Below are 13,196 nucleotides of genomic sequence, written 5' to 3'. Positions count from 1 at the left end.
GTACAGTGACCTGAAGAAGAGCCTACAGTACAGTGACCTGAAGAGCCTACAGTACAGTGACCTGAAGAAGAGCCTACAGTACAGCAGTGACCTGAAGAAGAGCCTACAGTACAGCAGTGACCTGAAGAAGAGCCTACAGTACAGTGACCTGAAGAAGAGCCTACAGTACAGCAGTGACCTGAAGAAGAGCCTACAGTACAGTGACCTGAAGAAGAGCTTACAGTACAGCAGTGACCTGAAGAAGAGCCTACAGTACAGCAGTGACCTGAAGAAGAGCCTACAGTACAGTGACCTGAAGAGCCTACAGTACAGCAGTGACCTGAAGAAGAGCCTACAGTACAGTGACCTGAAGAAGAGCCTACAGTACAGCAGTGACCTGAAGAAGAGCCTACAGTACAGTGACCTGAAGAAGAGCCTACAGTACAGTGACCTGAAGAGCCTACAGTACAGCAGTGACCTGAAGAAGAGCCTACAGTACAGTGACCTGAAGAAGAGCCTACAGTACAGCAGTGGTTCACAAAGAGGGATCTTAATGTGTATACAGTGTAATTATACAGTATACAGTAAGTGTATAGAGAGGACATCTGCACATTTATAAAGTTACAATTGAATGTCTTTTAAGAGCTCTTTATTTATCAAATTGGACAAATTGTCAAATAAAGACAGGGGTAAATGTTGTGAAAATAGACGATCTACAAGCTCACAACGCCTCGCAGTGCAATGCAGTAAAAAAAAAAAAAAAAGAAAAAAAAATAGATTGTAGATCAGCTATTTTCACAATGTTTGCCTGTTTATTTACGTATTAAATGTACGGTATTTGACAATTTGGTATCTTTTCTTTATGTGAAAATAAACAATCAAAGCATAACTATCATCTACCAATTAATCCACCAAGTAGTTCCTATACATTATGATCTTCTCTTTCCCTACAGAACACTGGTGAGGTTTTCAACTGAATACCAGGATCAGGTGTCTTTAAACATGCCTACCATATCTTACACACCTCTGCTGTATGAGTTACATTCTCATATATGTTCTTACTAAGATTAACAACTCTTGTGTAATCAGAGGGACCGTGAAGCCCTATCCCTGCGTAGAGAGGATGTGTGAAGGTGGTGTGAACTGTGTGGAGGAGGGTTGTTGTGTTGTCACCAACACTGTAGAAGGACAGAGTCCCTGCCTTGTGGTCCAGGAACACCCCCACCCTGGTGAAAGTGAAACTATACGTAAACGACCCATCTGTACGACCACCTGTGGGCTTGGTATTAACATCTCTGGTGTAACTAGTAGGCTTTGTCACTTTGGTATCAATGCCGTTGTGTGTGAACCAGCAGTCGTCACCTAAGCATCTTAAACACCAGGACTTTGAATTGAATCCAAGGCCTGACACATGTTTGTTGACATCATCATAACAGACTGCTATATAAACCCATTCAGCCTCATTCCATTCTACTTCCAGGTAACAGCGTTCAGTCAGAGCCTCCCTACACAACACCTGGCGGTAAAATGAAAATCTCCTTGGATGGTCATGGTACTGTCGGGGGCTTTTCTCTCTGGTCACCTTCCTGTTCTCCTCTGACAGGACGAGGTTTTCTTGTACTGTGTTCTTATCCAATGAGAGCGGACAGGAATCTGTGAGAACACACGACAACACATGATGAACGTCAGTGTCATCAAGCTGTTGGTCAGAAAACACTCAGCCTGAACATGGACTCACATTGTAAGAGTTCCTCTCTGGTCTGAGGCTCTGCTGGATGAGAAACATCAGCTGGAGACTCTGGAGACACAAGACATGAGTCAGATGAAGAACACTCTGAAGAATGACCTCAACTAAACACTCTGGAGACACAAGACATGAGTCAGATGAAGAACACTCTGAAGAATGACCTCAACTAAAGCATTGTTTCTCAAAGTGTGAATTTTCGGAACGTATCGAGCGTGACAGCCAACTGTTTCTGACTTTAACAATCCACTGTTTACTATGATGGCTGGTTGATCTGACATGTGTGTGTGTGTGTGTGTGTGTGTGTGCGCGTGTAACCTGTGTGTGTCCAGGGTGTGGTGAGGACCAGGTCCAGGTCATCTCTCAGAGCAGACACATCTTCTCTCAGCTGAGTGAAGGAGCTCAGAGTGGACACGACATCACTGGGTAAGACTGGAGGTCCACTGGAGCTGGACGCACTCTGGACGCTCTGGAGAGAACACAGAAATAATAGTATTAATACAAATTATTATTGTAATATTGCTTCGTAATCCTTTTCATACCAAGGGCCATTAAATTAATATGTATTTGGCCCCCAGACCCCCATCAGAAAATATTGTCTGCCAGACAAGGTTTGTGTTATTAAAATGTTTCAAAGATATTACACTTTTCTTTTTTTAAATAGCACAATACAATATGTACAGTACAAGGTCAAACGTGTCCATTGGTGACACTTTGTGAGCTTGTAGATCTGCTATTTTCAAATAACCAACATATTTAGGTTTAAAGTGGTTACATGGTTTAACCTAAACCTGAAATGCATGATGTCATTAGTGTGTGACAGAACCTGAATGATGTCATCAGTGTGGGACAGAACCTGAATGAAATGCACTATGTCATCAGTGTGGGACAGCTGGTCCAGCTCAGCGTGTTCCCTCTCCAGCTGTGCGATGTCTTCCTCCAGCTGTCTCAGGACGTCCTCAACCTGGGACACGGCTGTCTTCTCCTGCTGTCTGATCATGTCTTTAACCTGGCTGTGTCTTCTGTCCACGCTCGCCTTCATCTCTGAGAACATCTGCTCACTGGCCTCCACGGCTGCTTCTGCAGAGCTCTGCTTAACACACATGCACACAGTCACGCACACACACACACGCACACACACACACGACACAGGTGCTTGGTGTCACTTGGTGCAGTGGGTTGGATCCAGAATCGGTTCCATCACAACCGTATGTGGACTTCATGTTTGTTATACAATTACAATACCAGTGGTTCTAAAACCGTTTAATTTCAAGGGTGATATTTGTCACTGTACATAATATTCTATGGACTACAGAACATCAGGAACTACTGAGTAGTCACAGTAAGTAACAGAACATCAGGAACTACTGAGTAGTCACAGTAAGTAACAGAACATCAGGAACTATTAGCTGGCCTGATGTGAACTCTAACCTTCAGGGTCTCCTTGACCTCTCTCAGCTCTTTCACTTCCTTCTTTCTCTCCTGGATCTTCTGCTGGAGGTTTTGCCGACTCGTCCCCAACTGTTTCTGCAAGAGAACGTTTGGATTCACACACACACACAACGTGAAGACACAGTTGACACAATACGTTCATTTATACACCGATAGCAGGGCAGCTCTGCTACTCTCTCTTTGATGTGTGATAGTGCTGCTCAATGAATAAAAAAAAAAAAGATTGAGATCTAGATTCAGACACCTACTGTATGCAATCTCATTTTGTGAAGAACGGTGCAGCACTAGATGGCTGTCCAATTCATTTTAGTTACTCTTATGTTTATGCTTTTTGAATAAATATTTATGGAAAAAATGACAATCTTGTGAGAATCGTGATCTCAATTCTTGTCGAGGAAAATCTAGATTCACAGTTGAGCAAGAATCGTGCAGCACTAATGTGTGATTCTTCTTCGTCTAACCGGGAAGTCTGCCTTCTCATGCATGAAAAATTGCTCAAACATTGTGAAAATAGCAGATCTACAAGCTCACACCTCCTCGGGTTGAGAGGCGTTGTGAGCTTGTAGATCGGCTATTTTCACAAATTGTATCTGTGGAACAGAGTCAACCTTAAACTGAATGACTGAACTCCTACATTGCCTGGCGGTACCTGTCTGTGGCTCCTCTCTACGGTACCTGTCTGTGGCTCCTCTCTACGGTACCTGTCTGTGGCTCCTCTCTACGGTACCTGTCTGTGGCTCCTCTCTACGGTACCTGTCTGTGGCTCCTCTCCGCGGCCGCTGACATCGTGTCGTGGCCCTTGTGTTCAACCATGGCACACAGGTAGCAGATGAACTGCTGGTCCGTGCGACAGAACACCTCCATGGGCTTGTGGTGTCTGGAGCACATGCTGTGGTGCAGGCGGGCCGCGCGCATGGCCGGGACCAGCTTGTGCTTCTGGTTGTGGCGATGATTGATGCAGAGATCACAGACTACGTCCGCAGGGCCGGCGTAGAGCGGAGCGGCAGAGACAGAAGACCGCTGAACATCTGGAGTCCTCAGTTTCTCCACATGCTGCAAATAGATTCAGATTCACTTTATTGTCACGTAGATGCACTGGTTAGGTACATGTGGAAAACATACACTCGGAAGCTCCACTGCAATACAAGACAACCTAAAATCACTCTTTAAAAACAATAACAGCCAGGGCACAAATATCAGTGAAAGTGCAAAGTGTGTGCTGAGGGTTTTTGCACAGTCAGTCTTTCCTGAGAAAGAACAGCTGTCCCTTAGCCTGCTGGTGTGTGTAAAGCTCACTCACTGATGACAACTAAAGTAACGCTCTGGATTTTAAGAGTGTCTGGCCTAAGTTGTAAACTAAGCCAACAGGAATCTCTAGTCATTCTATGTACTGTACACGTCCAGGATCATAGGAATGTTAACTATCTGAACATGTCTTACATAAGTATTCAGACTTATTTAAAATTAACATTTATTTCAGCATTAATGATGCTATACATTCTTTCCAACGTGTAAACAGTACATCCTTACATCTTCAGAGCCAAAAGCCAAAAATAACTTAGTGGTCTATTTTCTTTTCCGTCTTTTTTACAGGCTCACAACTATGCATCAGGGCAGCTCAAGGTACCGTTCACTTCCTGAACATGACACTGGTACAGAGAGACTATGTACTGATTTCAGATGATCAGCCTGTAGCACGTGACCTAGTTTTGACGACCCAACCATCCTGGTCATTTTTGTCTCCACCAGGCCGAAGGCATGGGGAGAGAGTATGTTTTGCACTCCGTCCGTCCGTCCGTCCGTCCGTCTGTGAACAGCTACTCTCCGGCACTGTTAACCCGGTCGATGCCACATTTTGCACACACACTCCCTGGATGCCAACGATGCACCTCTGCCCCAAAATTTCCAGAGCGGCCTGTGCGCCACCAGGAGGCCGCTTTGTGCAAAACAAGTTTTTGGACAGTACACCTACAGATTTTACCTACAGTACAGTACAGTACAGTGACCTGAAGAAGAGCCTACAGTACAGCAGTGACCTGAAGAAGAGTATAGAGGATCTTAATGTGTATACAGTGTAATTATACAGTAAGTGTATAGAGAGGACATCTGCACATTTATAAAATTACAATTGAATGTCTTTTAAGAGCTCTTTATTTACCAAATTGGACAAATTGTCAAATAAAGACAGGGGTAAATGTTGTGAAAATAGACGATCTACAAGCTCACAACGCCTCGCAGTGCAATGCAGTAAAAAAAAAATAAGAAAAAAAAAAAAGATTGTAGATCAGCTATTTTCACAATGTTTGCCTGTTTTTTTTTGTATTTGACAATTTGGTATCTTTTCTTTATGTGAAAATAAACAATCAAAGCATAACTATCATCTACCAATTAATCCACCAAGTAGTTCCTATACATTATGATCTTCTCTTTCCCTACAGAACACTGGTGAGGTTTTCAACTGAATACCAGGATCAGGTGTCTTTAAACATGCCTACCATATCTTACACACCTCTGCTGTATGAGCTACAGCCTTGTTGCTGTAGCTACCACAACTTTTACCATGACTCTTAACTATTGTGTAATCAGAGGGACCATGAAGCCCTATCCCTGCGTAGAGAGGATGTGTGAAGGTGGTGTGAACTGTGTGGAGGAGGGTTGTTGTGTTGTCACCAACACTGTAGAAGGACAGAGTCCCTGCCTTGTGGTCCAGGAACACCCCCACCCTGGTGGAAGTGAAACTATGCATACAATACCCATCTGTACGACCACTTGTGGGATTGATATTAACATCTCTGGTGTAACTAGCAGGCTTTGACACTTTGGTATCGATGCCGTTGTGTGTGAACCAGCAGTCGTCACCTACGCATCTTAAACACCAGGACTTTGAATTGAATCCAAAGCTTGACTGAAAACGCTCATGTTTGTTGACATCATCATAACAGACTGCTATATAAACCCATTCACCCTCATTCCATTCTACTTCCAAGTAACAGCGTTCAGTCAGAGCCTCCTTACACAACACCTGACGGTAAAATAAAAATCTCTTTGGGTGGTCAGGGTGCTGAGTTTTCTGTCGCGTCACCTTCCTGTTCTCCTCTGACAGGACGAGGTTGTCGTGTACTGTGTTTGCATCCAATGAGAGCGGACAGGAATCTGTGAGAACACACAACAAAACATGATGAACGTCAGTGTCATCAAGCTGTTTGTCAGAAAACACTCAACCTGAACATGGACTCACATTGTAAGAGTTCCTCTCTGGTCTGAGGCTCTGCTGGATGAGAAACATCAGCTGGAGACTCTGGAGACACAAGACATGAGTCAGATGAAGAACACTCTGAAGAATGACCTCAACTAAACACTCTGGAGACACAAGACATGAGTCAGATGAAGAACACTCTGAAGAATGACCTCAACTAAAGCATTGTTTCTCAAAGTGTGAATTTTCGGAACGTATCGAGCGTGACAGCCAACTGTTTCTGACTTTAACAATCCACTGTTTACTATGATAGCTGGTTGATCTGACATGTGTGTGTGTGTGTGTGTGTGTGTGTGTGTGCGCGTGCGTGCGTGCGTGCGTGCGTGTGCAACCTGTGTGTGTCCAGGGTGTGGTGAGGACCAGGTCCAGGTCATCTCTCAGAGCAGACACATCTTCTCTCAGCTGAGTGAAGGAGCTCAGAGTGGACACGACATCACTGGGTAAGACTGGAGGTCCACTGGAGCTGGACGCACTCTGGACGCTCTGGAGAGAACAAATAAATAATAGTATTAATACAAATTATTTTTGTAATATTGCTTCGTAATCCTTTTCATACCAAGGGCCATTCAATTAATATGTATTTGGCCCCCAGACCCCCATCAGAAAATATTGTCTGCCAGACAAGGTTTGTGTTATTAAAATGTTTCAAAGATATTACACTTTTCTTTTTTTAAATAGCACAATACAATATGTACAGTACAAGGTCAAACGTGTCCATTGGTGACACGTTGTGAGCTTGTAGATCTGCTATTTTCAAATAACCAACATATTTAGGTTTAAAGTGATTACATGGTTTAACCCAGAGCCTTAGAAAAAACAGATTTCTGCAAACTCCGTTGACTTCATGGGGCCTGCGTAATGGCGGCATCTAGCGCTACTGGGGACGCCGATTAGGGACAGTTTGTGCGCCGGATGTTGACAGACTGCATGGATCCACATGGCTCCGTCTTTTTGGCAAATCTAGAACTTCCTGTTTGAGAGCTAGCAAATTTAAATACCTTTTAATTAATCATTGCTAATATAACAGTGTACACTTTCAATGGAAAGAAAAAGGCATACAGTTTACAACTTTTTTACGTTATTTAATTACTTATTTTTACACAGAAACATAATGTGTGTCTTCACCATAACTGTAATGTAATAATAATACTAATAATGTAATGTAATAATTATTTAATTTACGACGCTTTATTCTGAAAGCAACCGGATGTCTTAAATTTGCTAGCTCTCAAACAGGAAGTTCTAGATTTGCTAAAAAGACGGAGAGCCTGAATAGGGACAGCCTGGGGTCCCTAATCAGGCTCTCCGTGAGAGCGCAGCTGTGCGCCCGAGCGCTTCCGGGATCACGTGACCGGGCTGTTCCGTGCCCCCTCAATAACGCAACTCTTCTATTATATGGCTCTGGTTTAACCTAAACCTGAAATGCATGATGTCATTAGTGTGTGACAGAACCTGAATGATGTCATCAGTGTGGGACAGAACCTGAATGAAATGCACTATGTCATCAGTGTGGGACAGCTGGTCCAGCTCAGCGTGTGTCCTCTCTAGCTGTGCGATGTCTTCCTCCAGCTGTCTCAGGACGTCCTCAACCTGGGACACGGCTGTCTTCTCCTGCTGTCTGATCATGTCTTTAACCTGGCTGTGTCTTCTGTCCACGCTCGCCTTCATCTCTGAGAACATCTGCTCACTGGCCTCCACGGCTGCTTCTGCAGAGCTCTGCTTAACACACACGCACACACACACACACGACACAGGTGCTTGGTGTCACTTGGTGCAGTGGGTTGGATCCAGAATCGGTTCCATCACAACCGTATGTGGACTTCATGTTTGTTATACAATTACAATACCAGTGGTTCTAAAACTGTTTAATTTCAAGGGTGATATTTGTCACTGTACATAATATTCTATGGACTACAGAACATCAGGAACTACTGAGTAGTCACAGTAAGTAACAGAACATCAGGAACTATTAGCTGGCCTGATGTGAACTCTAACCTTCAGGGTCTCCTTGACCTCTCTCAGCTCTTTCACTTCCTTCTTTCTCTCCTGGATCTTCTGCTGGAGGTTTTGCCGACTCGTCCCCAACAGTTTCTGCAAGAGAACGTTTGGATTCACACACACACAACGTGAAGACACAGTTGACACAATACGTTCATTTATACACCGATAGCAGGGCAGCTCTGCTACTCTCTCTTTGATGTGTGATAGTGCTGCTCAATGAATCAAAAAAAAAAGATTGAGATCTAGATTCAGACACCTACTGTATGCAATCTCATTTTGTGAAGAACGGTGCAGCACTAGATGGCTGTCCAATTCATTTTAGTTACTCTTATGTTTTTGTTTATGCTTTTTGAATAAATATTTTCATGGAAAAAATGACAATCGTGATCTCAATTCTTGTCGAGGAAAATCTAGATTCACAGTATTGAGCAAGAATCGTGCAGCACTAATGTGTGATTCTTCTTCGTCTAACCGGGAAGTCTGCCTTCTCATGCATGAAAAATGAGATGTTTGCTCAAACATTGTGAAAATAGCAGATCTACAAGCTCACACCTCATCGTGTTGAGAGGCGTTGTGAGCTTGTAGATCTGCTATTTTCACAAATTGTATCTGTGGAACCGAGTCAACCTTAAACTGAATGCCTGAACTCCTACATTGCCTGGCGGTACCTGTCTGTGGCTCCTCTCTACGGTACCTGTCTGTGGCTCCTCTCTACGGTACCTGTCTGTGGCTCCTCTCTACGGTACCTGTCTGTGGCTCCTCTCTACGGTACCCGTCTGTGGCTCCTCTCTACGGTACGGGTCTGTGGCTCCTCTCTACGGTACCCGTCTGTGGCTCCTCTCTACGGTACCTGTCTGTGGCTCCTCTCTACGGTACCCGTCTGTGGCTCCTCTCTACGGTACCCGTCTGTGGCTCCTCTCTACGGTACCTGTCTGTGGCTCCTCTCTACGGTACCTGTCTGTGGCTCCTCTCTACGGTACCTGTCTGTGGCTCCTCTCTACGGTACCCGTCTGTGGCTCCTCTCTACGGTACCTGTCTGTGGCTCCTCTCTACGGTACCTGTCTGTGGCTCCTCTCTACGGTACCTGTCTGTGGCTCCTCTCTACGGTACCTGTCTGTGGCTCCTCTCTACGGTACCCGTCTGTGGCTCCTCTCTACGGTACCCGTCTGTGGCTCCTCTCTACGGTACCTGTCTGTGGCTCCTCTCTACGGTACCCGTCTGTGGCTCCTCTCTACGGTACCTGTCTGTGGCTCCTCTCTACGGTACTTGTCTGTGGCTCCTCTCTACGGTACTTGTCTGTGGCTCCTCTCTACGGTACCTGTCTGTGGCTCCTCTCTACGGTACCTGTCTGTGGCTCCTCTCTATGGTACCTGTCTGTGGCTCCTCTCTACGGTACCTGTCTGTGGCTCCTCTCTACGGTACCTGTCTGTGGCTCCTCTCTACGGTACCTGTCTGTGGCTCCTCTCTACGGTACCTGTCTGTGGCTCCTCTCTACGGTACCTGTCTGTGGCTCCTCTCTACGGTACTTGTCTGTGGCTCCTCTCTACGGTACCTGTCTGTGGCTCCTCTCTACGGTACCTGTCTGTGGCTCCTCTCTACGGTACCTGTCTGTGGCTCCTCTCTACGGTACCTGTCTGTGGCTCCTCTCTACGGTACCTGTCTGTGGCTCCTCTCTACGGTACCCGTCTGTGGCTCCTCTCTACGGTACCTGTCTGTGGCTCATCTCCACGGCCGCTGACATCGTGTCGTGGCCCTTGTGTTCCTGCATGGCACACAGGTAGCAGATGAACTGCTGGTCCGTGCGACAGAACACCTCCACCTCCATGTGGTGTCTGGAGCACATGCTGTGATGCAGGCGGGCCGCGCGCGTGGCCGGGACCAGCTTGTGCTTCTTCCACGCTGTGACACTGAGGTGAAGCTGGTGATGATTGTCGCAGTAGGACACCTCACACCCCAGACAGGACATCACAGCTTTGTGGCGTCTGCTTTCGGGGCAGAGGTCACAGGCTACGTCCGCAGGGCCGGCGTAGAGCGGAGCGGCAGAGACAGAAGACCGCTGAACATCTGGAGTCCTCAGTTTCTCCACATGCTGCAAATAGATTCAGATTCACTTTATTGTCACGTAGATGCACTGGTTAGGTACATGTGGAAAACATACACTCGGAAGCTCCACTGCAATACAAGACAACCTAAAATCACTCTTTAAAAACAATAACAGCCAGGGCACAAATATCAGTGAAAGTGCAAAGTGTGTGCTGAGGGTTTTTGCACAGTCAGTCTTTCCTGAGAAAGAACAGCTGTCCCTTAGCCTGCTGGTGTGTGTAAAGCTCACTCACTGATGACAACTAAAGTAATGCTTAATGTAAGTCGCTCTGGATTTTAAGAGTGTCTGGGATAAATGCCTAAATTGTAAACTAAGCCAACAGGAATCTCTAGTCATTCTATGTACTGTACACATCCAGGATCATAGGAATGTTAACTATCTGAACATGTCTTACATAAGTATTCAGACTTATTTAAAATTAACATTTATTTCAGCATTAATGATGCTATACATTCTTTCCAACGTGTAAACAGTACATCCTTACATCTTCAGAGCCAAAAGCCAAAAATAACTTAGTGGTCTATTTTCTTTTCCGTCTTTTTTACAGGCTCACAACTATGCATCAGGGCAGCTCAAGGTACCGTTCACTTCCTGAACATGACACTGGAACAGAGAGACTATGTACTGATTTCAGATGATCAGCCTGTAGCACGTGACCTAGTTTGACGACCCAACCATCCTGGTCATTTTTCCTCATGTTTTCCCTTGACCACAATGTTAAAATGGAAGATAGAGAGCATGTTTTTAAACGCTAGGTTCATTGTTTACTATCACAATAGACTGCCACACCTTAAAATGAAAATTAAAAATAGAAAAGAAAAAGAGACAAAAAGAAAAAACATGGACTTACTCCACTTGTTGCTATCTTCCACCACGAGAACTGACCTTGCATGCATGCATTACAGAAAAACTCTCCCTCCAGACACACACACACACACACACACACACACACACACACACACACACACACACACACACACACACACACACACACACACACACACACACACACACACACACACACACACACACACACACACACACACACACACACACACACACACACACACACACACACACACACACACACACACACACACACACACACACACACACACACACACACACACACACACACACACACACACACACACACACACACACACACACACACACACACACACACACACACACACACACACACACACACACACACACACACACACACACACACACACACACACACACACACACACACACACACACACACACACACACACACACACACACACACACACACACACGTCTATTATTCAGCTCTAGCATTAATACTTATATTTTATTAAAGTCTTTGGAGTTTAGTTCAAAATAGCCTTTGTACTTTCGCACTTGGGCTCTGTACATCTACATAAACGTTCATATTTAAAATATAAACAACCTTCCCAATGGGCACTGATGTTACAATCATATACGGATGATCAGAAGTACCCGTATAGTCCGTATTGTTCAATAAAACGCATTTTAATCCCATCAGTGTCTATTTTTCCTCAAAGAGTTAACATATCAGAGTGCAATACACCTCCCAAACGATAGGGTCGCGCAGTTTAAAGTATACAGAGAAAATGGCCACCGATCGGATTAAAAGGCTTTTTATTGAACAATAAGAAATATACAGATACTTCTGAGCGACCGTACATAATTAAGACATCTGTGGTCATGGGTTTAGCACTTTATATTTGAACTCTGAACGTTTATGTAGATATACGGACCCCAAGTGAGAAAGTACAAAGACTATTTTAACTAAACTCCAAGACGCTGGGCGACTGGATCCAAGTCCAAGTACTTCATGTCTCTCTATGATGGTCATCATCAGAATGATGAAATGAAATGAAATGAAATCTATATTTACCCAGGGTATCTGGGCTAAGCTCAAGAACTTGTTTCCAGCCAGGCCCTGCTCATAGAACATGCTCCTGCTCATGATCACCTCAGCCAGCATGTGGTTCGTCCTCAGAGCAGGCCGTGGACAGAAGGTCTCTCCACACTGAGGACAGCTGGGCAGGCTCTTCTCCTCGGCCTCCTGGTCCCAGGCTCCTTCGATGCAGCCGAAGCAGTAGCTGTGTCCGCAGGGCAGAGTCACTGGCTCCTTCAGCACCTCCACGCACAGAGAACAACTGAACAACTGGTCCTGGTCCACGACTAGAGACATTTTACTGACTGATGATCACCTCTCTGTGGAGAATGACTGTTGACTGAGACTAACGCGAGACTCGCGAGTTCCCAGAACTAGAAGTTCTCTCATAAAAACAGGAGGTCTGACTCTGAGCGAGGCTGAAACACAGAAACAAACACATTATGTTTCCTCTGAACTCCCCCCCCTTATATACTCTATGGAACTCCCTAACCAGTGTGTTGCCAGATCGGATGTCACGGGAGAAACAAGCGGTCAGGTCTATGAAAACAAACCCAAAAGGTGCGACGAGAAGGCTGTTGGGTTGTTATATATGTTATACATATTTTGTTAAATGTTTGGTATTTTGGTAATGAGAGTGTTGTTATTCTTCAACTATCTTATCTATAATATCCAGAAAGTTCATTTCATTTTCATATCAGCAGAAAATGACTTCTTCCTCCTCCTCCATTAAAGCTGTATAACTCCT

The 13,196-nt window shown here is 45.0% G+C and overlaps 1 protein-coding gene across 2 annotated transcripts; it reads right to left on the bottom strand.

The window, feature by feature from the left end:
• Positions 1-591: 591 nt before the first annotated feature.
• Positions 592-12,880, bottom strand: LOC306923440 (uncharacterized protein). Of its 2 annotated transcripts, none has more exons than XM_079501538.1 (13): positions 12,446-12,880; positions 10,141-10,521; positions 8,427-8,522; positions 7,914-8,147; positions 6,764-6,914; positions 6,414-6,473; positions 6,258-6,328; positions 3,929-4,228; positions 3,155-3,250; positions 2,580-2,813; positions 2,042-2,192; positions 1,718-1,777; positions 592-1,632 (listed from the first exon to the last, which is right to left on the bottom strand). In XM_079501538.1, exons 1-13 carry the CDS (start codon positions 12,743-12,745, stop codon positions 986-988), a joined length of 2,781 nt encoding a protein of 926 aa, XP_079357664.1. In that variant the 5' UTR covers positions 12,746-12,880; the 3' UTR covers positions 592-985. The 2 variants fall into 2 exon arrangements, with proteins under 2 accessions (XP_079357664.1, XP_079357665.1); XM_079501539.1 differs by having other exon boundaries at positions 12,524-12,880.
• Positions 12,881-13,196: the final 316 nt, after the last annotated feature.

The sequence above is a fragment of the Electrona antarctica genome, assembly GCF_951216825.1.
Source record: "Electrona antarctica genome assembly, chromosome: 5".
Taxonomy (NCBI): domain Eukaryota; kingdom Metazoa; phylum Chordata; class Actinopteri; order Myctophiformes; family Myctophidae; genus Electrona; species Electrona antarctica.
The sequence above is the reverse complement of the archived record's forward strand: the minus strand, read 5'-3'. Positions and strand labels throughout refer to the sequence as shown.